The 26,050-nt window shown below is 51.3% G+C and overlaps 2 protein-coding genes across 2 annotated transcripts in view; both read right to left on the bottom strand.

Moving 5' to 3' along the window:
- The window catches only part of SRM (spermidine synthase), a 292,467-nt gene that overhangs the window by 221,831 nt on the left and 44,586 nt on the right, over window positions 1-26,050 (bottom strand). The gene's annotated exons all lie outside the window — the stretch shown is intronic.
- PEX14 (peroxisomal biogenesis factor 14) overlaps window positions 1,209-26,050 on the bottom strand; it is a 32,112-nt gene continuing 7,270 nt past the window's right edge. Inside the window, exons 2-6 of the mRNA XM_032758897.2 lie at window positions 13,654-13,739; window positions 8,851-8,953; window positions 7,527-7,624; window positions 4,590-4,681; window positions 1,209-2,418 (exon numbers count right to left, since the gene is read on the bottom strand). Of these exons, the coding sequence (XP_032614788.1) occupies window positions 1,962-2,418; window positions 4,590-4,681; window positions 7,527-7,624; window positions 8,851-8,953; window positions 13,654-13,739 (836 nt within the window). The 3' untranslated portion in view covers window positions 1,209-1,961. The remainder of the gene's footprint in view (window positions 2,419-4,589; window positions 4,682-7,526; window positions 7,625-8,850; window positions 8,954-13,653; window positions 13,740-26,050) is intronic.

The raw sequence follows: 26,050 nt of genomic DNA, 5'->3' as shown, positions 1-26,050 counted from the left end.
GGAAAAAGAAGAACAAGCCACAGTGTGACACTGAACCGGGCTCCGCTTGTCCCTGGGGAACACGTAGCTGGAAACAGGAACTGCAGGAGTGTCCTTCCAGGTGACAAGCATGAAAGACGCAACCCACAGGCCAGAAACCAGATTGGGGCTGGACCCTCCAGCAGGTGGGTGCGGCCTGCTCCCGGTGACCCTCCAGTGGGTGGGTGCAGCCTGGTACTGGGGACCCTCCGGGGGTGGGGGCAGACCTGCTCCCAGGGACCCTCCAATGGGTGGGGATGACCTGCTCCCAGGGACCCTCCAATGGGTGGGGATGACCTGCTCCTGGGGACCCTCCAGCAGGTGGGTGCAGCCCAGTACTGGGGGACCTTCCAGTGGGTAGGGGCAGACCTACTCCCAGGGACCCTCCAGTGGGTGGGGGTGGACCTGCTCCAGGGGTCCCTCCAGCAGGTGGAGGCAGCCCGGTCCCAGGGACTCTTCAGTGAGTGGGGGCGGCCCAGGCCTGGAGACCCGTCACTTTAGCAGGCCCTGTGTTCCCAGCATTAAGAAGGGTTTGCTGCAGGGGCCGAAAGCGAAACATCTGAGACAAAACAGCCCCAAGTCTCTGAGCCCAACCACATGGCCTCCTCCCTCCCCAGCAGAGGGAGGGGCAGGGCGGAGCAGGTACATGGAGGCCACACCTGCAGGGACTGCCCAGGGCCTCCTATTTCTGAAGCCCTTGTGTCCACATAGGCACATGGACATCACGGCGCCTGCGGCCCACGAACCTGGTCCTGACGCTTGGGGGCTTCAGGGAACAGGAGCGCCCCTCAAGGAGCCCATGGCTCTGCTCTTCTGGTTTTAGCCAAATGCTCTGTGAAGGCCAAAGGGAGACTGGGCGGGCGAGAGCCGGGGGAGACCGGGAGTCAGAGAGGACACCACACTCCCCTCCCCGGGAAGCATTCGTCCATTTAAGGAAGGAGAGCTCCTCACTCCACATGAGGTCTATATACAGTCACACGAGGTCCCTGATCCTCCTGCGGTCAACAAAGTGTCACCCTCCAGCAGCCACCGGACCTGAACAAGGCGTCTGCTTCTGGCTGAGCAGCGGCGGAAGCTGCCCATGGGCCCTCACCCACACTTCACCAGCTGGAGGCTGCGCTGAGACGACCCCCTGGGCCCAGGGTACCATGAGCAAACAGGGAGCCACAGGCAGAAATTAAATAGTGGCAACTGGTATTTATTACAATTATATACAGTCCTATCTTCCGTTCTGAGGTCTATACATGATCACACAAATGAACATGTGTTTCCTGGGGGGAAGGACAGAGCTGGCTGTTGGTCAGGAAGGCCCTGATGCCTGGCTCCTCCTCCGGAGTGAGCCCCATCTCGCCATGGGATTAGCTGAACCATTACACGGCAAGCGGGGGCATCGGAAGCGCAGCGTGGTTTCATTTGTCTGGGAGGACGACGGGGCACGAGTGGGGGCTGGGGACAGGCACCTGAGGGGTCCAGGGCCGGGCCCAGGGAGGGAGGGGAACGGCAGACACCAGAGGGACCGCAGCTCCTCCTCCACTGAGGAGTTGGGAGGCAGTAGGGACGCTAGCTCTGGCCATGCGTGGTGCCACGGTAGTCAAGACACTCGGCAAACACACCCTGGGCAAGGCGTCTGTCCGGGAGAGGGGGCTGGGGAGGGGCTTGGGCCCCGAGGCTTTGCTGCCTTCAGCCTGACTTGAGATCGAAGCCAAAGGCCGCTGGGCCTGGGGCTGGGGCTGGGGCTGGCGGCCAGGTGGCCAGGCGAGAGGAGGCCAGGGGGACAGAAGTGTGACTCCCCATGCTGCCACCAGGCCACAGTGCAGCTGAGGACAGCTCTGCCCCCTACCTGGGCTCCAAGCTGCCCTCCCAGGGCCAGAGAGAGAGGCAGGGTGTGGCCACGCACGGGCACACTGGATGCCATCCTCAGGCTGGAGGCAGCAGGTGCAGCCCTAGTCCCGCTCACTCTCATTGCTGGCGCCCTCGGGCCGCCGCAGCTTCTCCACCTGCTCGTTTATCTGCCCATCCCCGCCCCGGCGGTCCTCCCTCTGCACCCCCAGGCAGTCCTCCTCGTCCACATGGCTCACATCATCATCCTCCTCGTCCTCCTCGTCCTCCTTGTCCTCCCTCTTCTCCTCCTCGCCTTGCACCTCCATCCGCACCTGGCCCTTGACATCCACCACCCCCTCGCCTTCCTCCTGGGGGCCCAGCAGGTGGTAGGTGACCGTGGAGCCCTCGGGGCTGTGGCCCTCCTTCCCAGGCGAGGACGACGTGGACTCATTGCTGACAGGTGAGATGTCGCTGCTGCTGTGGTGGTTCACGGCCGCAGGGCTGGAGGGTGACGGTGACTTGACCGGGATCTGCCACGAGGGGATCTTTGGGGCTGACGGGGATGGAGGGAACTGCCTCCTGGTGGGAGAAGCAGGGGAGGACGTTGGTGGCGGCATTCAGGACTCCCACCCTTGAAGGGCCACGCCTTCCCTGACCCGCAAGGGCTCGGCGATGGTGAGCTGCTCCCCCAGGGCCACTGGGCAAGGGACAGGATGGAGCCCTTCCTCCCCTCCTTTCAGGAGCAAAGATCCTATAGCTGAGATAGATGCCAAGCATGTCCTGTGCCCCCACAGACAGCCCAGGGTCCCCCCAGGACCCCCGCCCTGGGAGAGGCCCATCTGCCTGGGCAGCTGCTGGAAGCCAAGTGGGGCCTGCCTGCCATGCGGGAGCCTGCTTCCTCCTGATCCTCAGCACCGGCCCTGCCTCCACTCCAGTGGCCAGGAGAGGGACAGGGTGGGGAGGAGCCCAAAAGGGCTATGAATGGGGACTCCAGACACCTGAGCCACAGTCCTAATTTGTCTATGGCCTGAGCAAAAGGTGGAGGCAGGGAGCCCTGGCCACTGGCAGGGGGTCAGACACATCAGAACCAAAAGGGCGGTGGTGATGCCCTTTGCTAGAAAACTTCTGAGCTCAACACTTTCAACGGGGAAGAGGTAGCTCTCCCTTCTGCGCCGTACTCCCTTCCTGGGCCAGCAGCCAGCCCAAACCAAAGCCAATTCCACGAGGGACCTGGGAGGTCAGGTCCACTTGGCAACGGCTCAGAGACAGAGCTCTCCAACAGGCAGGCCCATCTCTGCCTGAACCAAGAGGACAAAGCCCTGCCCACAGGGCTGTCCCCCAGCAAGGGCCTTAGACACAACTCTCCCACCTCAGACCCCACTTGAGTGGGGCACATACCACGGCCTGCTTTATTCACCAGCATCCTGAACGCTAACAAGAAATTCCGTGTGCAGTTTTCTTGGCCCCACGGTCACCCAATGGCCTGGCCTCCATCCCCAGCCTCCAAGGCACTGGTCTTGGTTAGGGAAAATAGAGGCCGTCTCCTAATGACAATGCTCTGGCCTCTGCCAGGGCCACACCTCTTTCCAGCACATGTTCTTTTCCTCAGGGAGAACCAGGAAGTTGGGTGGCTTGGAAAATGGGGTCTTCTGGCTGGAGCCGCAAGACCCCTCTGCACCCCATCCCGGACCCTAGTGAAGAGCCCACCTGCACCCTCCCACTCACCCAGCTCCCACCAAACCCAGCCCAGCAGGGAAACAAGGACATCCCATGCAAGGCCCACTAGGGCATCAGCCCAGGAGGACGGCCCACAGTTGCGGCTCCCAGGACAGAGTGGCTCCTGGACACCGGACTTTCAGTTTTAAAAAACCAGAACAGTCCAGGCACAGTGGCTCACACCTACAATCCCAGCACTCTGGGAGGCCATGGGCAGATGACCTGAGGTCGGGAGTTTAAGACCAGCCTGGCCAACACAGCAAAATCCCACCTCTACTAAAAAATACAAAAATTAGCAGGGAGTGGTGGCGGGCGCCTGTAATCCCAGCTACTCGGGAGGATGAGGCAGGAGAATGGCGTGGACCCAGGAGGCAGAGATTGCAGTGAGCCGAGATCGTGCCACTGCACTGCAGCCTGGGCAACAGAGCACGACTCCATCTCAAAAATAAAAATAAAAATAAAAATAAATAAAACCAGGACAGTCCCAGGCAAAGCAGGACAAGTTGGTCACCCTACCTCTGAGGCTGCATTGATGACAATGTGCTGTCACTACAGAGGGGCAACAGGGGGACAACCAAGAAGCTGGGGGGGCAGGGCCTGCTTCTGCCCACATCTTCAGTCATGGAACCCTTCCAAGTACAAAACACAAAGACCCTCCCGCAGGGGCTTTCCGTGGGACAAGGCTGTCACTGAGTGGTCACCTAGGGCTCAGGAAGGAGGAGCCAAACCAGGAAGTTCTCCTCTGCTCCAAGGGCCCTGCTTTTTGGCTCAAGCTGTCCCTGACCAGGTCTTCACAGGCCTGGGAACTGTATTTCAAAACTTGTGTGCCACAGACCGTCACCTCTGGAGTGGAGAGGGGGTCAACTGGGGAATGAAAAGAGAAGCTCAAAAGGCCCCAGACTCAGTGCCTGAGTCACCCATACAGATGGGGTCCTTGGGGGTGGGGGTGGGGGTCATGCCCCTCCCATGCCCTGGAGCTCCCAGTCCTCCTTTCCAGGCCCAACCTGAACAGGGTCCCCATTCCTCCCTCCTACCGATTTAAAAGAAGCCCTTTCAAGGAGTTAATTTCAGACTTGAGTTCGTTGATATTCTGGGACTCCAGGATCCAGTTGGTGGATGTAGTGGCCTGAAAGCAGAGCACAGGAAGGCTCAGGGCGGGCACCTTGCGGCACGGGCGGGGCCTGCGGCTGCAGGAGGACCTGGGTGGGGGCAGCAGGTGGGGCCTTCTGGGTCTGTTCTGGGGAACCCGGGGGAAGGTTCTGCCACTGCCCACTGCCTGCCATGTCTCTGGATGACAACATCCTTAAACATTCCCACGGCTCTGTTTAGACACCTGATGACGTAAGGAATCATTACGTGTTTTTAGGTGACATAATGGTATCGTGGGCATCTTTTAGAGACATGCGGAGGCGTGCGGGTGCGGTATGAAGTGTGATGATGTCTGGGATTTAGGATGGCCTGGGGTGGAAAGAGGAAACAGCCACCATCTCTGACAAACCCCATCCTTCCATGCACACCTTTCCCCTTTGAAGGTAACACTGTTTTCCAAATAAACTTCACAGAACTACATCTTACTTCTGGAAAATCTTGCTGGCATAGACGGGGAAGAGGACAGCCAAACCAGAGGTCCCCAAATGGGAGCTGCCGGTGGCCACCTGCTTGTGGCATGTGCGCAGAGGACAATGCCACATGAGGCCTCCGTATGAGGTCTCCCTCGCCCAGGCTGAAGACCACCCCAGGTCGTCTTTAAGTGCACAGATGAATATTGCCAGCTTTCCTGATACTGCTCCCCCGAGGTGGGCAGAGGGGACGTTCCCTGGCTGTTCCCTACCAGTGTGCTGTGGGCTGCTGGGCTGGTTTACAGAGGCCTGGCCCCTGACGTGGGGTCGGGGGCTGCTGTGGGCTCACCCCAGCAAGCAGGCCAGCTGGCACACCTTAGCAGGGAGAAGTCCTTCAGAGGGCCTGTAGGTCTCAGGAAGGAAAACCTGGGCAGTCTGAGAGTGAGTGTGTGTCACCCACCACCCTCAGACACAGCCCCTCAGGGTTCCTACTCCAGACCACCAGACAGGGAGGACCCAGGAGCCACTGTTCTGGCTTCTCTGAGACCTTGAAAGCTACAGCAGCCCATTAACAAGGGCACAATTTCCACTCACTGGCCTACAAAGGACTCAGATTTCCAAACGCATATGGTGCCAGATGCCAGGATTTAGAAATAAAATCTGACACCTGGGGCTTTTTAGCCAGTCTCTTTAAAAAACAGTTGTAGAAAACTCATAGCCTTCAGTTTTATGTAGGTTTTTTAATTACTTAAAGCTCTTCTTTTTAATTTTTTACAGTGCTCCAGTAGGAGTTTGGAAGCCAGATATAAAAACTTACATTACAGCTGAGAAAACACAGCTCTGGGTCTTTGGTTTATGGGGTAACCGAAGTCCTCACACATACGAGTTTAGATGCCAAGCCAGTGGCCCCATGCAGCTCGGGAGAGAAGGCTGGGGTGGGCCAGGGACAGTGGCAGCAGCACAGCCAGCTCGAGGGACTCTGAGGGGCCCGACCCCTCTACCACCAAGCACATCTCGGGTCCCCACTGCTTCTTAAACACAACATGTGGTCTTAATCTCAGGCGTAAGGCCTGAAAACAGTTTTCCAATTTCCGAAATGGCTTCTGGCCATAGGCAGAGCACGGATCCAAAAGATGACCTGACCCAGGAGAGCAGGCGGGGCCGTCGCTGGGCTTCCTGCTGCTTTAGGGACCGGCCACCCGCGGAGAACATGCATTGCAGTGGCTGGAGGTGGTCACCAGTACCCACAGCCATCACAGGAGGAAGGGCAGGTGGCACCTCTGTGTGTGGTTTGTATGTCTGGGGGGAGATTCCCGGGACCCTCTTCACAAGAGACACCCCAGACTCCTTGGAAAATGGAAAGATTGTCATTTTCGTGGTTTCTGCAAATGCAAAAGATCTGAGTGCTGGCTCAAGCCAACTCGTACACTAGGAGTGGCTTTCCCTGGGTAAGCAACTCGGGATGGGACTCTACAGAGCCCAGGTGGTGGGGGCAGACAGGGAGCAGTGTCCGCCGGCCACAGAGCTGTGGGGCAAGGGACAGAGAGAGGAGCCAGTGGGTGTTCTGGAGCCACCAGGCCACTGTCTCCTGGGCCCGGTCTGTCTGATGCTGCCTCAGGGATGACCCCTGTTACCCACCCACAGAACCCAGGCCTGCAATCCTGCGAGCTGGCTGAAGCCAGGCACCCTCTGGAACCCATGAAGAGCCCCAGGAATTAGGTGCCGTTATGGCTCCATTTTACAGATGAGGAGACTAAGACTCAGAGAGGTTAAGTAACTTGCGTGTGGTCATACAGCTAACAAGTGGCAGGGCCAGGATTCAGCCTGATCCTGGAAGCTGCCACGCCAAGATTTCTTCACATTTGGGCAGTGAGGCAAGGACACTGCCTTGGGAGTTGGTTCTGGCTCCCTAGGGTTGCCAGAACCCATGGAACCTGAGTCTAGAGAACCTGCTCGCTGCACTGCGGTGTGGATGGGGCTGGTGCTGGTGAACTGACTGCGACTCGCTTCTCCTCTGTCTGTTCCAGAACCCCTCCTGGCCATGCTGTGACCTTCAAACTAACTTATAGGTAGAGGTCGTCCCATGTCTACACAGAAAGCCTCCAGAGCTGCGGGGATGTGGCTGCCATGAGATCTCCACAGGCAGAGGGTAGCTTTTCCTTCCTCCTGCTGGGAGGTGACACAGAGAGAGAAAGGACGGCCTCCACGGTTAAACGTCACACTGACTGACCAGCAACGGCCTCCTGTCTCTACAAGGAGAGAAAGGGCAGCATCGGCCGTGGCTGTGTAACCACCGTGAGACTGGGGCAAAGTCCAGCTCCCGAAGGTGGCAAGCCTGGCCCAAGGGACAAGAGTGAAGGGCACATGGGACACACCTGGGCCTGGAGGGCCCTGAGCAGCAGAGACAGGTACCTTGGCAGCGGCCAGCTCGTGGGCAAGCTCCTGGATCTTCTGCTGCTGCTGAATCAGCAGCTCCTGGACGGAGGCGAGGGTCGTCTGTAACTGAGTCACTGCGAGGAGAAAGCAGTCACGGCGCTGGTAAATTCACAGGCACAGACGTTCCCCTCGCTCGGTCCGCACACCTAGGAGCTGCCCACGTTCCCGCTCCATCTAATTGATCTGCAGACACACCCAGCCCCCACAATGCATGTGATTTATCTGCACTCTGGGTGATCTGCCTGCGCTGTGTCTAACCTCTAGTATTTCTACTTTATCTTTCCATTGTGTAGTTGGCCATGGCCAACAGTATATCCGTCCAGAACCTCTCCCCTCTAATTAGAGCTGGCTATGATTTGCTGAGCTCTCCCGGCTCCTCTGGCGCCTGCGTCCTTCATCTCCTGGGCCTCAGTGTCCTTGTGAAACTCCTGGAGTCTCCAATGCTGGGAGAGATGCATCTCAGGTCCCCGCCACATTCACATCTAGGAGTGGCTCAAGCCGCACATCCTGTTTCCCACTGCTCCTTCCCGCCCTCCCCACCTGACCCAGGCTGCCTGCTCAACTCCCCGGTGTCCTGTGACCCCTCGGGACCTTGTTGCCACCAATGTCAGCCTCGCAGGAGCAAACGCCAGCAGGATGGACGTGTCAGAGGGTTTCTGAGAGGGTTTCTGCGAGCTTCACAAACGTGCCCCAGAGGGACACAGACTCCTGCCTGGGACAGGTGGCTCTCTCGTTGGCCTCGCTCCGGTTTTTAGATTCAGAGCTGCCGTCTAGTAAATAAGTTTATAAAGAAGAGAAGCTATGGCGCGACAGGTCCCAGCTAATCTGGGCCATCGCTGGGGCACCAGGTAATGAACGCGAGCCCTGTCGAGTCGATAACAGGGGAGGTGGCTGGGGTCCCGGGAGCCACAGTAATTACAGACTCTCTTGACCCCACAGTCGAGTCTTAGAGGGAAGGGGGAAAATCACTGAAAACCCCCCTGAAAACCTCATAGAAGCAGAAATTAAAAATGAACTTTACAGCCCTTAGAAAGGCTGTCATTTTATTCCCCTTATTAATATTCTGAGGTTGGGAGCCTTTCCGTAAAAACATAATTAATTGAGGCCGCGCCGACAGTAAACAAGCAATTTCAAATTAAACCGAAATGACGGCGGCTTCATTTGCAAATGTGAACAGATTCTCAGAGCAGATAAATGAAGTCACCACATAGAGTGGAAACGGAGGGAGAGGGGAGGGGCAGAGAAGGGGCTGCTTGGAGAAGGCCGTGAGGGGTGACTTGATGGAGTCATTAATCTTTACCTGTCTGGGCCACGCTGCCACTCAGCTCAGAGAGACCGGCCTCCATCCTCTCCAGCTGCTTTCTGTCCTCTCGGCCGCCCAGGATGAGAGGGAGCAGGTATTTCTGCAAGAAGTGGGACAGGGTGAGGAATGCATACGGGCCCGGGGTTATCCTCCAACAATCTCTCAAATTCTGCCGCCTGACTTTCTCCCTGTCATCCCCGGGTTTTGGAAACCCTAAGCAAACACCATAAATGAACAAGATATTTGAAAAAGTTATGAGACTGCGATTACAACCACGTAAAAATTCTGCCTGAATAAGGACAAGGACCAGGAAGGAACGTGGACAGGGAGAGTCAGCTGGATCTGCTGTGATGGGAACTTTTCGGTTCCTTTATTTACTTTTCTTAGTGATGCTACACTATTTCTGTAACACAAAGTTATAAACTCTACTGACAAAGTTGTAAGATATAAATGTGGATGGACACACAAGCAACAGATAACGCTGGGGCCTCCCGGCGGCAAGGGAGGCGGGGCAGCTCTTCCCAGCATATTCTCCTGAATCGTGAACATTTTGAACCTGTGAGTGGATCACCTATTCAGAAACAAACGAGTAAAATTAATAAACAAAACATCACTGGAGAAACTAAAGGAAAATCAACAACACATTTCTGGGACCCTTGGTTCCCTCACCAGGGGATAACATGCGCGTTCTGAGGCTGCTGGAAGAGGTCACCTCAGTCTTTTTCTAAATGAAGCCCGAATCCTCAGAACAAACTTCCTTCATGTAAGAGTCAAAACAAGTCGAGTTCCCAAGAATGAAACATAGGGCAGAAGGGAGAGGAAGGCGCAGGACCAGAAGAAACTGGCTCTGGGGAAAAAGAAAGTGGATGCGGCAGGGCCAACCCTCACAGGGGCCTAGAACCAGGGACGCCCGAGGGGGCCGTTCAGGAAGGAGGCAGGCAGGGCAGGGCTGGCAATTGGTGCTCTTGGTTGCCTTGGAGGTGAGGGTGTGGAGGGGTGGAGGTGGGTGGTGGGGCCTGCGGGGACAGCTGCGTGTAGGAATATGTGCACTGACGTCCAGCCACTAGGGACATGGAGACAAAGTCCCCCAGGTGAGGAAAGTGAGACCTGCTGCCCACTTCAGTGGGCGCTGCCAGAGGCAGTGCAGCGCAGGCCTGGCAGGAGCTGCCCAGGGATAACTTTGGTTCTTAATCTATCTGGGCCCAGATAGGAAAGAGGATGGAAACTTCTCCATTACGGTTTCTGTACCAGGGAAGGAAAAGAAGCTCTCTCGCAAAGGGTTTGTGGGAACTCATTTCCAGAGTGACTCCTAAGTGAAGATCATTCTTCAGCAGCACATGTATAGACGCATTTTCTATTTTGCAAAGTGCTTTTCAACCACAGCGTGAGCTATTACCCACAACTGAGCTAAAACTCATCAAAGGTAGCCTTACGCTTCAGAATGAAATGTCCTCAGCATGAAAGGTAAAGAATTCTTGGCCGGGCACGGTGGCTCAAGCTTGTAATCCCAGCACTTTGGGAGGCTGAGGTGGGCAGATCATGAGGTCAGGAGTTCGAGACCAGCCTGGCCAACACATTGAAACTCCGTCTCTACTAAAAATATAAAGATTAGCTGAGCCGGGCGCGGTGGCTCACGCTTGTAATCCCAGCACTTTGGGAGGCCGAGGCGGGCGGATCACGAGGTCAGGAGATCAAGACCACGGTGAAACCCCGTCTCTACTAAAAATACAAAAAATTAGCTGGGCGTAGTGGCGGGCGCCTGTAGTCCCAGCTACTCGGAGAGGCTGAGGCAGGAGAACGGCGTGAACCCAGGAGGCGGAGCTTGCAGTGAGCGAAGATTGCGCCACTGCACTCCAGCCTGGGTGACAGAGCGAGACTCTGTCTCAAAAAAAAAAAAAAAAAAAAAAGAATCCATATATGTGTGTGTAACCAACTAAACCCCATTTCTGAGATCAGAAGTCCTAAGGGCAGGAGCAGACACGCTGCCCTAGCCGAAGTCTTCACATGCTTATAAAGCAAGTCGAGGGCTTCTTACCATTTCTTTTTTTTTTTTTTAATTTCGAGAAACTGAGCAGATGCTTTAGAAATTCTCTTGTTACCATTGTGACTGATATTGCAACGTTTCTTTTCTTTTTTAAAGCAGAGCGGAGAGCCCAGAGCTTCGTAGAAACTACAGGTGGCAGCTCCGTGTGAGTGCCCACACTAAGGTGGGCTGCCGAGCTGCCCTCCCGCTCCCGTCAGGCCACAGGCCCTCCATGGGTGGCCATGTGACAGTGCCTACTGCTCATTACAGCCGAGGCATTCATCTGAGGACTCTGCATTCGTGTCATATTCTTCTTGGTGCTTGTATACAGTGATTTGAAGGGGGCACCAGTTCAGAGGGAGAAGTACCAGGTCCCAAGAGGTGTTTTTGTTCTGTTCTGTTTATTTATTTATTTATTTGAGACAGAGTCTCGCTCTTTCACCCAGGCTGGAGTGCAGTGGCACAATCTCGGCTCGCTGCAGGCTCACTGCAACCTACGCCTCCCAGGTTCAAGTGATTCTCCTGCCTCAGCCTCCCGAGTAGCTAGGATTGCAGGTGCATGCCATGACACCCAGCTAATTTTTGTATTTTCAGTAGAGACAGGGTTTCACCTTGTTGGCCAGGCTGGTCTCAAACTCCTGACCTCAAGTGATCCGCCTACCTCAGCCTCCCAAAGTCCTGGGATTATAGGCGTGAGCCACTGTGCCTGGCTTATTTTGTTTTTTAAATTGAGATAGGGTCTCCTTCTGTTGCCCAGGCTGGAGCGCAGTAGAGTGATCTCAGCTCACTGCAACCTCCACCTCCCAAGCCCAAGTGATCCTCCCACCTCAGCCTCCCGAGTATAGCTGGGACTACAGGCTCACACCACCATGCCCAGCTTATTTTTTTATTTTATTTTATTTTTTTTGGTAGAGACAGAGTTTCACCATGTTGGCCAGGCTAATCTCAAACTTCTGGGCTCAAGCAATCTGCCTGCCCTGGCCTCCCAAAGTACTAGGATTAGAGGTGTGAGCCACGGTGACTGGGCCAACCCAGGATGTTTTGTTTCTTGATTTCTTTTTCTTTTTCTTTTTTTTTTTGAGACGGAGTCTTGCTCTGTCACCCAGGCTAGAGTGCAGTGGCATGATCTTGGCTTACTGCAAGCCCCGCCTCCCAGGTTCACCCCATTCTCCTGCCTCAGCCTCCCCAGTAGCTGGGACTGCAGGTGCCCGCCATCACGCCAGGCTAATTTTTTGTATTTTTGGCAGAGTCGGGGTTTCACCATGTTAGCCAGGATGGTCTTGATCTCCTGACCTCGTGATCAAGTCAGGATCCTCAGCCTCAGCCTCCCAAAGTGCTGGGATTACAGGTGTGAGCCACCGCGCCTAGCCCTTATTTCTCAATTTCTAACATGGAAATGTCCAGCTCCAGGAATACATGCTACACTTAAAAAATTATATTCTGCTATAACTGTCATTAGCTTTTGTACTACATCAAAAATGAAGAATCCAGAGTATCATGGCTGAACATGCTTCATGTGCTAAGAATGACCATGGCGAGTCTGAGTGCTCATTCAGGTTGTTTAAAAAAGAAAATCACCAGCCGGGCACAGTGGCTCACGCCTGTAATCCTGGCACTTTGGGAGGCCGAGGTGGGCGGATCACCTGAGGTCAGGAGTTCGAGACCGGCCTGGCCAACACAGTGAAACCCTGTCTCTACTAAAAATACAAAAATTAGCCAGGCATGCACTGGCACACCTATAATCCCAGCTACTCAGGAAGCTGAGACAGGAGAATTGCTTGAACTCAGGAGACGGAGGTTGCAGTGAGCCGAGATCATGCCACTGCACTCCAGCCTGGGTGACAGAGCGAGACTCCATCTCAAAAAAAAAAAAAAAAAAAAAATCACCAATCAGGGGTGGAGGAGCTGCCAGCCTCGAAAGAAAAGAAGCTTCTCTACAGGATCCCAAGATCTGGACTGGGCACCTACCCTGGCCCTGCATTTTCTAGAAACTAGACTCATTTGCTTCACGTCCAAGTTGGGCCTTCACAGGGGAGTCAATGTTCACTTCATGCCTGCAGTTCTGTTGCAAGCAATGAGCCTGGGATCCTGAGAGTTGACTTGAGAAGGCTGGGAAATCCTAGATTTCTATAGATGCCAGCACAACAGACAGAGCAAAAAGAACAGCTCCCATACATCTGACGACACTGAGGTTCTCACCGCCGCTCTTACATGCTATGGCAGAACAATGGTGTATAAAGCACTTCCATGTGCCGGGCATGGCTCTGAGCCCTCTACAAGGGAGACTGACTCTTTGGGACTTCACGACAACCTTGTGAAATGGGGACTGTTATCCCCATTTTACAGACCAGAGCCTGTGATCACCCAGCTCCTGAGGGGCAGAGCCAGGGCTCAGCAAAGCAGCTGGCCCAGCGTCTATGCTCTTCACCATTATGTTATTCTGTGTCTCAAAACTGCTCATACGGCTTCCCTGTGCAGGCACTACTCTAAGTGCCTGACATGGGCTGGCAAGGGACAGACCTCACGATGCCCCTGCAAGTGGAGATCTGGGTGGTACATGCTAAGCACTGGAGAAAAGGTGGGCAGAGCCTGCCAAGCCCCACAGCAGGGCAGGGCCTGGATCCAGCCATGAACCCCGACTTCTACCATAGCCTCTCGCTGCCAACACGCTCCAGGGCAGAGCACGGCAGTGCCTCCATGCAGGGGAGCCAGTGAAAGGGTGCTGAATGCCACAGGGCAGCAGGGGCACAGCATCCGCAGCCGCTGGGGTGACTCACCTTGTAGAGCTGGTGAAAGCCAAATGCGATGCCTGCCATGATGATGGCCAGGGCGCCGTAATCTCGCCATCGGGAGCCTGTGGGATCTACAGGCGGGAAGAGGAGGAGGGTTAGAAGACGCGCACGGCGTCCTTCCCCAGGTGGGGGCCGGCACGCGTGCCTCAGTGGCACAGTCTCCTTGCCTCCAACGATGGGCAAGTGGAACACTCCACCGCAGGAAGGCAGCACATGATCATCACAACAGCAGCTTGGCTCCACCCCTCCTGTTCCCACTGCCTCAACTGGGACACAAGGGATGCCAGTCACGCAACCCTGACTGCAGGCTGTGAGTAGAGGTATCTAGCAGTGAGCTGAGACCCGAGTCGGCAGTCAGGTGGCAGAGGTGATCTGAAGACCAACAGCATGGTCTCTACCTCAGGAACAAAAGATCCAGAGAGGGTAACAGGAGTACATTTGGGGGAGCATAAATACACCCACATATGCCCTACTATAGCTGGCGATAAGCTGGGGGCCACAGCAGAACCAAGCGGGGCCTCGGCGAAGTGGAGAGGGGACCGTGGTACGCTGGGTGGGGGTGCGGGGGTGGGCTGTGGTAAACTAGACCTCCTGGCCTTGCTCTTGCTTAGAGCCAGCGGAGAGAAAACACAAGTCTCCAAATGACTGAGCAAGCCTTCAGAGAGTGAGAACACCTATCAAAAGGGATGGGTGTGGCAGGAGAGGGGCTGAGGTCAGCAGGGCCTTGGAGGAGCCCTGAGGCCCTTGGGGGCTGGAGGGGAGCAAGCACAAAGGAGAGACGACGGTAGGTGGGTGTGGACCAGGTGAGCACCCTGGGCCTGACTAAAGAGGAGAGCTGCTCTGGCCCAGAGGACCCCCAAGAGCAGGGTGCTGGGGAGAACGGAGAGGAGCCAAGGAAGCTGCAGGTACAGTGGAGGCTGGGGCGGGGCAGGAAAGAGGTGGACAGGTGGCGCCAGGTGGACTGTGTGGTCAAGGAAGCCGAATATTCTTTCATAAGCAATAGGAGTCACTGGAGGATGTGAATCAGGGAGTGCCATGACCCTGGAGAGCAGCACTGGGGTGGCTCTGAGGGTGGTCAGAAGTGGGGGCCGCAGAGGCAGAAGAGCTGGGGCGAGCCTGCTGTAAGGGTTCACAAGGTGGAGAGGGACTGGGACCAGCACAGAGGGCAAGAAGGGAGTGGGGCGATGTCTCAGGAGAACACGCTGCTGCTGCCGTGAAGGGCAGCCAGTCTTCATGGAAGAGCACCTGGCCCCGTTCTCTTCTCTTTACCTGTATTAATTAAGTAATCTTTTTAGAGATGGGCTCGTTATGTTGCCCAGGCTGGAGTGCAGTGGCCATTCACAGGCATGTCCCACTGCTGATCAGAATGGGAGTTTTGACCGGCTCCATTTCTGACCTCCTTAGGCAACCTCGTGGTCCCCTGCTCCAGAAGGTCACCATATTGATGCAGAACTTAGTGCAGAACCCCCATCAGCACAGTGCCCCGCAGCCCGGAACTCCTGGACTCAAGGAATCCTCTCACCTCAGCCTCCCAAGCAGATGGACTACAGGCGCGCAGCACCGTGCCCGGCCCCAATTCTCTTTAGAACGGCACATAGCAAAGTCCCCCCTGAATGCAATTCTAGTTGACTTGGGGAGAGTTTCCACCTTCACTCTTTCCCATGTCCAGTTCACAAAGTGCTCCCATGTCCACAACCTCATCTGATCCTCCGCGGCACGTTCACAAAGTGCTCCCATGTCCACAACCTCATCTGATCCTCCGAGGCACGCGGGAGAGCTCCGTCTCCACTGCGAACACCCTTCTGGAGCTGCCATCTCCAGGCCACGTGGCGGGTGCTCTGCCTCCCCAAAGGATCTGTCATCAGGAGGGGTGTGGGTGGGACACAGACCAGTGGCGAAGGCGATCACGGCACCAGTGGAGAGCTATCTGGAAGGCGCCCCCATGGTGTGCTGCTCATCTGGGAGAAAGGGGGAGAGGGAAAATCAGCAGCGTTCTGAACTCTGGGAAGGAGCGTCACAACACGGCCGAGTGAAGCTGAAGGACTTGCTGCTTGAGAGACTTCTGCCCTCAGTTCTCACCTGTGCCTGTAAGTTTTCAGAGGTACCTTCCGTGTCCTGGCGTTTTATGACCAGAGGGGAGGAGAAGGCCCATTCTTTCTTTCAGCTCAGGGCAGGATATGGCATGAGGGGGAAGGGGCTGCTGGCCCGCAGCCCAACCAGGGGGATCCAAGTCGCAAAGACCTCCAAGTGGGCAAGGAGACACCCCCTCCCCCAGGGCTGCTGAATGGCACTCTCAGGGGGCAGAGACGACAAGGCTGGAGGGGCCTGGAGTCTCTCCTTGGCCACCAAACTCCCTCCCTGCCTGCGGATTCCATGCGAGACTCCCCGGTGGGTCCTACCCCTGGAATCTGGGTCCCAAAACTGTAATCAACATATGGCCTCTCCCTCAGTCTTCAACGCCCATTTCTGTTTTACACTTTTTGAACAGGTAGCACGCACACAGTTGACTCATCAAATAGCACAGGGCAGAAGAGAAAAGGCTGTGAAAAAAGGCTTCCCCACCACCAACAGCCATTAGTAGTCTTACATTTATCCTTCCAGTGAGTTTGTGTGCACATCTAAGGCGGCACAGGATGTCTTCTCTTCCTTCACGTTTCCCCATCTCTCAATCTTGTTTTCTACAGCTGCAGGATATTCCACTTCACCTGCCCTCCAATGGGCATCCAGCTCATTTCCAACTTTCTACTACTGCACACCACACTGCCATCAACAACGTGCACACATGCCATCTCCCACACGGGGACACGCACCCCGTGAGCCTCAGAACTCCCAGAGGCTGGTCCCAGGGCGTGTGCATTTGCAGTTTTGAGAAATACTGCCACGCTGCCTCCATGGGGCCGATAATTCACCCTGAGCCCCTGCGCAATGCCTGCTTCCCCACGGCTGAGCCCATACGATGCACGATTCAAACGCAGAGATTCCTGCCAATACCACAGCAGGAAAGCAGAAGTTCACTCTAGTTCTAATTTGCATTGATCTCATTTTGAGTGAGGATTGAGCATGTTTTCATCAGCATTTCCTTTTCGGTGTACTGTATGCTCTCCACTTTTCTACTTGATTTCTTTTCCCTTGTCACTTTAGACAGACTTTTTATATAGCAGGGATATTAGCCCGTTGTCTGTGATCTGCATCGCAAACATCTTCTCTGGTTTATTTTTCTTGTGACTCTGCTAATGGTGTTTCGTCGCATGCAGAGGTTTTTATACAAATTTATCAATCTATTCTTTTATGGGTTCTGGGGTTTGTGTTATGGTTAGAAAGGACTTCCCCACTCCCTTCCCAGGCTGTGCAGTGACACTCGGTGTCTAAGAAACTGCCATGGGAAGGGGACAGTGCTACTTCGCTGATGGTGGACACCCCCACCCGACACGAATCACCTCTCGTTACACAGGGAGCTCTAAGCCCACTGAGGCAGACGGATCTTTCACCTTGACCCCAGGGAGACAGGCACTTGGGAGTCCCGGTCAGGTGTCTCTTCTGTCTCCCCTCTTCTAGCCAGCTCTGCTTGGCACTCCAGATACAAAACCTGACATGTAGTGCAAGTCCATTTTCAGGAGGAAAAAGTGAAGACAGAGCAACCTGGCCACCCCGCTCCCTCAGAGTCCCTGCTCAGGAGGGACTCCATCCATACCCGGAAGATCCCTCCCTGCAGCCAAAATCCTCAGGCAGAACAGGTGCAGAATGGGGCCCATGGCCCGAATACCATATTCACCACTGATTTCTCAGACACCACGAAGCTTCTTGCAAGAAAGCAGCTGTGACTGGGCTGAAAGCTTGACCAGTACCTGGAGTTTGCTGGATTCCTCTGCTCACCCGCAAACATCCCGCCATGAGGAGGACAGCCTTCTCTGGGGCCCTCTGGGCTGTCAAGGCTGAACAGACGCTGGCTGTGTGGGTTGAGGACCAGGACCCTCCAACAGCTACCTCACTTTCCAGAGTTCTGAGCTCTTCCAGCCCCAAGAAACACCTGTGGTCCCTGCAGCCTCACCCTTCACCCCTCACCGCTCCTCGTTCCTGCGATGCTCACGTTAAGAACATTTTATTGCCCCCTGGTTTTCATTATTAATGAAAAGGGACCAGAATGATCTTTCCTAAAGTTCAGAGAGTCTATAAAGACAAGAAGCTGAAATGCCATTTTACTCGTTTTGGAGATGTGTGATACAATTCTGTCTTGTGGCAAAATGAAAAAAGAGAAAAACTCGAATAGAGATGACTCCTACCCGCTGTGTGGCTCTCAGAGGGTAACAGACCAGGCTACTGCAAAAACATCAGCATGGTCCACACTAGCTCAAACTCCCAGCCACGACCACCTCCAGTCCTGCCCCTCCCTACCCTGGGGCCTATTTTTTCCAAGTCTGGTGCAGACCCTGCAAGGGAACTGAGAGCAGGGTGCCTGGGAGCATACCTCCCTGCCACCAGGCTCCCCGAATGTCCGGAGGTATAAAGATAAGGGCAGGAGATGGGGCAGTCACTCTTCTCTAGCTGGGAAGAAAAGGAAGAGAATGAGTGGGCTTTTTAAATGCTTCGAGTCTCCACTCTAGAAGCAGGGACCGGCCTGCCATGCAGACAAGGCAGACAAGGTAGCAAGTGGGCAACAAGCCTGGGGTCAGAAACCCTCGTGCCACCACCAGCCAGGGGGGTTCCAAGGACATTTTTCTCTTCTTATCAAGCACTGACTGAAGGGGGCAGGGCTTTGTGAGCCCCAAAGAATCCAAGAACAGGAGATATCTTCACTGTCTCTCAGAGCCCGGCTGTCTAAGGACCAGTGCCCTGGTTGCGTGGCAGGGGTTCCTCACCAGTACCAAAGCCCTGGCATCTCTGTGAAGGCTGAAGAGACAGGCATCTGTGGCGGCAATCCTCATCCTGCACACCTGGGCCTTCTTGGACTGCCTCTATGCTGTGGCACTGTGGGCTGCAATGAGGTCAGGGGACAAACTGCTATACAGCAAAGGGCATGGAGCTCTTCAAAACCCAGCCTTCCAAGGACTCCACGAACTAGCTTAAGCTCTGCCCAGCTCCATGGAGGTCAGCCTGCGCAAAGGCTCCAGTTCGGGTAAAACCATGGTAGAGAGTGGGGGCAGGAGAGGTGCATCCCCACAGCTCCTAACTAGTCACTGAACACCAACAAAACCAACATGACTCTCTTTCTTTATACCTCCACCAACCAAATTCTCACCTAACAGGTGAGAACAAACATCATCAACTAAGAACACATACACAGGACTGGGACTTGTGCATACAACACGGCAATGTTAAGCCTGAAACCTTGTTGAGCAAGTCACAGACTGATCCACACCATGGAAATTCTGCAATCCAGTAAAGGTTCATCGGCAACACAGAGCTGAGAGCTGTCACGGAACCATCCTGCCGAGACAACTGGCACTCCAGTGATGTGCTGGCTGACAAGAGGGAGAGAACTATCACGTCCTTGGGGAGGCTGCCAGCCCAAGCATGGGCAAGGCAGTGGCAGAAACGGGGCCAGCCCATTGAGGTCGCCTCCAGGCTCAACAGGGTTGGAGCCATGCCTCCATACAGCAGTGTCTCTAGCTTCTCACATCAGCCCATCAGCTTCGCTCAGAAGCCACCCTGAAAATTAAATGACAAGACAGGCTCACTCCCAGTAAGGTCCTGGAATAAAGCCAGCCCACCAAATCAGTGCTTGCTACAGCACAGAGGTGGAGAGCACAAGTGCGGAGAGACAGGGACCTGGCTGGGCTGAGAAGGGCTTGGGGGCGGGGTGGGCCCTGAAGCACATGGCTGTGGATGGCTGGCAGTGGGCAGAAAGACAGGCCCAGAGAGCAGCAACAGAAACAGATCGTCTCTGCTCTGAACAGAAGGACCTGGCAGCCTGGATGGCAAAAGGCACCACAGTAGCCCAACAGTAGTCGTGCTGGAAAATGCAAAGCCTGTATTTACACGTACATCCCATGAAAGACAATCTTTTCCACTTTTCATGGGCTACAATGTTATTAGCAGTGTCATCTTTAGGCAGGAAGGACACCGAGAGGCATATCTATATCCCCTCTCCATAGATTAAAAAATATGAGCTCTAATTAAGCTGTTAAGAATTCAGAAGAGTCCAGAAATAGACCCATGCTTACATGGCCAACTGATTTTTGATAAAGAGGCCAAGGTAGCTCTATGGGGAAAGGATAATTTTTGCAACAGCCATGCTGAACAACTGGATATCCATAGGAAAAAAAAATGAACCTTGACTCTCACCTTATACCATAGACAAAAATTAACTCAAAATGGGTCACACCTAAACAAGAAAGCAAAAACTATAAAACTTCTATAAGAAATCAGAAAGCATAGAAGAAAATCTTTGCAACCTTGGGGTAAACAAAAACATCTTAAGATATAAGAAGCATGAACCAAAAAGGAAAAAACTGATCAAATGGACACCATCAAAATTTAAAGCTTTTGCTTTTCAAAAGGCACTGTCAAGAAAACGAAGAGACAAGCCGTAGGCTGGGAGAAAATATCTGCCAAGCATATATCTGACAAAGGACTTGTAACTAGAATATATAAAGAGCTCTGACAATTCAATAATAATAAAAAGACAAAGTGGCTTTTAAAATGGGCATAAGATTGGAAGAGACTCTTTACAAAAGATATATGAATGGCCAATAAGTACACGAAAATATGCTGGATGTCATTAGCCATTAGGGAAATCCAAATTAAAAGTACTATACAATAAGGTTCTATTACATACACATTAGAATGGCTAAACTCAAAAATGAGACTATCAGGTGTTGACAAAGATATGGAGCAACTGAAACTCTTACATATTGCTGATGAGAACACAAATGCTACAACCATTTTGGGAAATAGTTTGACAGTTTCTTTTAAAGTTAAACATGTACCTAACATGTGACTAAGCCATTCCACTCCTAGGAAATGAAAGTATAAGTGCACATAAAGATTTATACATGAACGTTCACAGCAGCGTTACTCATAATAGCCCCAAACTGGGAGTGAGCCAGATGACTACCAATTGGTCAACAGATAAAGAAATTGCGGTACATGGAGCAACAGAAGTTAGCACTATAGCCAGTTGGCCAGTCCTACTTTAGCCTATTTTTATATAGCCATGAGCTAAGAATGGTTATTAATTTTTTTTTTTTTTATTTTGGCGGGGGAACAGAGTCTCGCTCTGTCACCCAGGCTGGAGTGCAGTGGCGCAACCTCAGCTCACTGCAACCTCCACCTCCTGGGTTCAAGTGATTCTCCTGCCTCAGCCTCCCAAGTAGCTGGGACTACAGGCATGCCACCTTGCCCAGCTAATTTTTATATTTTTAGTAGAGACGGGGTTTCACCACGTTGGCCAGGCTGGCCTCAAACTCCTGACCTCAAGTGATCCACCCACCTCACATCCCAAAGTGCTGGGATTACAGGCGTGAGCCACTGCACCCAGCCTGGTTATTAAATTTTTAAAGAATTGTGGTCATGGGAAAGGGAGAAGAAGAACAGGAAGAGGAAGAAGGAGGAGAAATAAGAGAGGATGGAGGGAGAAGAGAAAAAGGTGAGAAGGAAAACATGTGACAGAGACACATGTGGCTCACAAAGTCTAAAATATACCCATTTAAAGAAAAAGTCCAGGCGGTGGCTCGTGCCTGTAATCCCAGCACTTTGGGAGGCCAAGGCAGACGGATCATCTGAGGTCAGGAGTTCAGGAGTTCGAGACCAGCCTGACCAACATGGAGAAACCTCGTCTCTACTAAAAATACAAAATTATCCGGGCGTGGTAGCGCATGCCTGTAATCCCAGCTACTCAGGAGGCTGAGGCAGGAGAATCACTTGAACCTACCCAGGAGGCAGAGGTTACAGTGAGCCGAGATCGCGCCATTGCACTCCAGCCTGGGCAACAAGAATGAAACTCTGTCTCAAAAAAAAAAAAAAAGAAAAAGAAAGCCCACTGATCTCTGGAATACAACTCAGTAATGAAAGAGAATGATATCTCTCTCTCTCTGTGTATATATATGTGTGTGTATATATATATGTGTGTGTATATATATGTGTGTATATATATATGTGTATATATATATGTAAAGTTATATATATTTGTGTATAATATATATAAATATATAATAAATATAGTCTGGGCAACAGAGTGAGATGTTGTCTCCAAAAAACTAACACTATAAAACTTCGTAGAAGACAATATAGGAGAAAGTCTCTTCAACCTTGGGGTAGACAAAGGCTTCTCAGGATGCAAAAACCATGAATCACAATCATCATATAGACATAAATAGTTCATTCCTTTTATATGTATTTTCCAAATATATATTACATATATTTACATATAATATAGAAATGCATATATAAATTATATATGAATATAATTATATGTATTTATATAAATATGTATTTATATGTAGATACATATGTATATAAAAACATGAATCAATCTCAAAAACATTATGTTATGGTAAAGAAACCAGACACAAAAGTCTACATACTATACGGTTCCATTTATACGAAATGTTTTATTTTTATTTATTTATTTATTTATTTATTTATTTATTATTTTTTGAGATGGAGCTTCGTTCTGTCACCCAAGCTAGAGTACAATGGCGCGATCTCAACTCACTGCAACCTCCGCCTCCCGGGTTCATGGGATTTTCCTGCCTCATCGTCTTGAGTAGCTGGGATTACAGGTGCCCACCACCACGGCCAGCTAATTTTTGTACGTTTAGTAGAGACAGGGTTTCACCATGTTGGCCAGGCTGGTCTCGAACTCCTGACCTCAGGTGATCCGCCCTCCTCAGCCTCCCAAAGTGCTGGAATTACAGGCATGAGCCACCACACCTGTTCTATACGAAGTGTTTGAAAAGGCACAAGGAACTACAGTGACAGAGCAGAGATTGGTGGTTAACAGAAACCAGAGGCAGGGGAAAAGGACGACATAAAGGACACAAAGCAACTTTCTGGGGTGATGGAAATTTTCTATATTGTGATTGTCCTGTTGGTTACAGGAGTTAAATGAGTTACAACTTGTTTGTACAACTCATTGAATTGTATACTTAAAATTGATGTATCTTATTGTATGTAAATTATACTTACGAAAAGCTAATTAGAAAGAAAAGAATTAAGAAGGATCCAAAGACATAAAACTACCACATCCAGCAATTCCACTCCTAGATATCTACCCAAGAGGAATGAAAACGTATGTCCACACAGAACTTGCACAGAAATGTTCTTTGCAGCATTATTCATCTTCACCAAAACTGGAGACAATCTAAATGTCCATCGACTGCTGAACTGATGGACAAAATGAGGTACAACCAGACAACAGAACACTATTCCATGATAAAATGGAATGAAGTACTGATACATGCTACAATATGGATGAACCTCAAAAACATCAGGTTAAGTGAAAGAGACCAGGTACAAGAGATCACATATTCTGATTCCATTTACCTGAAATGTCCAGAAAAGGGGAAATTTATAGTGTTGAAAAGGAGATTAGTGGTTGCCTGGGGCTAGAGGTGGGAAGGGGGATTAATAGTAAATCGGCCCAAAGGATCTTGTAGGGGAGGTGAAGTACTCTAAAGCTGATTTATGGTGATGGCTGCATCACTCGGTAAAGTTACTAAAAATCATTGAATTGTATAGTCGAAATGGATGAGTTGTATGACATACAAAGTATACTTCAATAGCTTTGTTTTTTTTTTTTTAATTTTTTTTTTAAAAGAGGAATCTAGAAACAGACCCATTCATATGTAGTCAGTTGATTTTTTTTTTCTTTTTTTTTTGAGATGGAGTCTCGCTGTTGTCACCCAGGCTGGAATGCAGTGGCACGATCTCAGCTCACTGCAACCTCTGCTTCCCAGATTCAAGCCATTCTCCTGCCTCAGCCTCCTGAGTAGCTGGGATTACAGGCACCCACCACCACGCCCAGATAATTTTTGTACTTTTAGTAGAGACCGGGTTTCGCCATGTTGGCCAGGCTGGTCTCGAACTCCTGAGCTCAGGCAATCCGCCCACCTTGGCCTCCCAAAGTGCTGGGATTATAGATGTGAGCCACCATGCCCAGCTGTGAGTTGATTTTTTATAAAGAGACATGTAACTCAATGGGGATTAGATAATCTTTTGAACATAAGGTATAGGCACAACTGGATATCCACATGGGGAGAAACGAACCTTGACCTTCACCTCACACCATTCATGAAAATTAACTAAGAATAGATCACAGACCTAAACATAAAACTAATGCTATAAACCAGGTGCAGTGGCTCATGCCTGGGCAACATGGTGAAAACCCATCTCTCCACAAAATACAATAATTAGCCAGGTGTGGTGGCACACGCCTGTAGTCCCAACTACTTGGGAGGTTGAAGCAGGAGGATCACTTGAGCCCATGAGGTGGAGGTTGCAGTGAGCCAACATCAGGTCATTGCATTCCAGCCTGGGTGACAGAGTGAGACAGTGTCTCCTAGAAGACAATATAGGAGAAAGTCTCTTCAACCTTGGGATAGACAAAGGCTTCTTTAGGATGCAAAACCATGAATCATAAAAGGAAAAAAAGATAAATATATGTCATCAAAATTAAAATTGTGTGCTCTTCAAAAGGTAATGTTAAGAAAATAAAAAGGCAAGCCACCAACTGGGAGGAAATGCTCGTAAACATTGCATGTATCTGACCAATGACTTGAATCTAGAATACATTAAAAACCTCATTCAACTCAGTAAGAAGACTGTTAATAATGGGCAAAATACTGAAACACACTCTTCACAAGAAAGATATGCAAGTGGACAATAAACACACAAAGAGAGGCTCAACCTAATCAGTCATCAAAGAAATATAAACCCAAACCACCATGAGATACCAGCATATACAGACTAAAATTGCTAAAATTAAAAAGACTGAGAAGACCAACTGTTGGGGATATGTAGCAACTAGAACTCTCAAACATTGCTGGTGGGAAGGTAAAATGATGCAACCACTCCAGAAAACAGTTTAGCAGCTTCTTATAAAGTTAAACATACACTTAACATATAAACCAACAATTCTACTTCTAGGCGCTCACCCAAGAGAAATAAAAACATACAAAGACTTGTATACGAATGTTCACAAAAGTTTTATTCGTAATAGCTCAAAGCTGGAAACAACCCAAAGTCCATCAACTGGTGAATGGATAAACAAACTGTGGTGCATCCCTACAATGGAATACCACCCACCCAATGGTAAAAAGGAAAAGGCTTCGGATACGTACAGCAATTTGGGTGAATCTCAGCAACATTACGTTGAGCGGAAAAAAAAAAAAAAAAATAGAAAAAAGAGAGTACAATACTGTATGATTCTATTTATATTAAAAAAAGAAAAAAACTTTAGGAAAGAAATCTAATAGGTAGTAATAGAAAGCAGATCAGTGGTTGCCTTCAAGCCAGGATCAAGGAGGGTGGATTGACTGGAAATGGGACCCAAGGGAACCTTTCAGGGTATTGGAAATGTTCTATCATGCGATGATGGTTATATGGAAATGTACACTTATCAAAACTCAAATTGTACAATTAAAATGGGTGTATTTTATTTTACGCAAATTATGTCTCAATAAGACTTTTAAAAAATAAAAAATCCATTCAGAATTTTTTTTAAAAAAGAGCTACAGGAAGTCAGGAGTGCTTGGGAACACTACCCAGTGGTGTAGGCTCTAAGTTTTCTCTCTGCACAGTTTGCAGCTGGGACCAAGAGAAGAAGCCAGACCTGAGAATTCTAATGCAATTTTAAAAAACGTACCCTGTAATATTTGATGCATACAAAAGAATATAATATTTATTTAAGTTATAAGAACAGGAATACAATGAGCAATTCTAACCTGCCTTATTTACTAGCTAAAACTTTGCAAATACCACTGAAGCTAGCCATGTGTTCCTCCCCAGCCCAGAGGTAACCATTATCCTAAACCTAGTATTTACCAGAACTCAAACCTCCTATGGGATGTGGAAAGCCGAGGACATGTGCTACCCAGATCAGGACTACATCTCAGCCTTACTCGCAGGCAGGGATGGCCATGCAAGATCCAGCCAACGGGGAGGAAGTGGAAGTGACATGGGCAATTTCCAAGAGGTGTCCTTAGAAGGCAGACTGCCCTTTTCCTGCCTTCTCCCCACTCTCACTGGCTGGACAGCAGGTGGGATAGTTGGAGCTGAAGCATTCACACTGCACCACGAGACGGATGACAGCCAGTCAGGAATGCAGAGCAGTGAGGCAGAGCAGGGTCCCTGCAGACCACAGAGCCTCCTGGGCAGCCTGGGCTGCCTACATTTATGTAATAGAGAAAAATTCCTCTATCTCTTTTTTTTTTTTTTTTTTTTT

This window comes from Hylobates moloch, unplaced genomic scaffold, assembly GCF_009828535.3.
Source record: "Hylobates moloch isolate HMO894 unplaced genomic scaffold, HMol_V3 SCAFFOLD_9, whole genome shotgun sequence".
Lineage (NCBI taxonomy): Eukaryota > Metazoa > Chordata > Mammalia > Primates > Hylobatidae > Hylobates > Hylobates moloch.
Note: the sequence above shows the minus strand (reverse complement) of the source record. Positions and strands in the feature narration are given on the sequence as shown.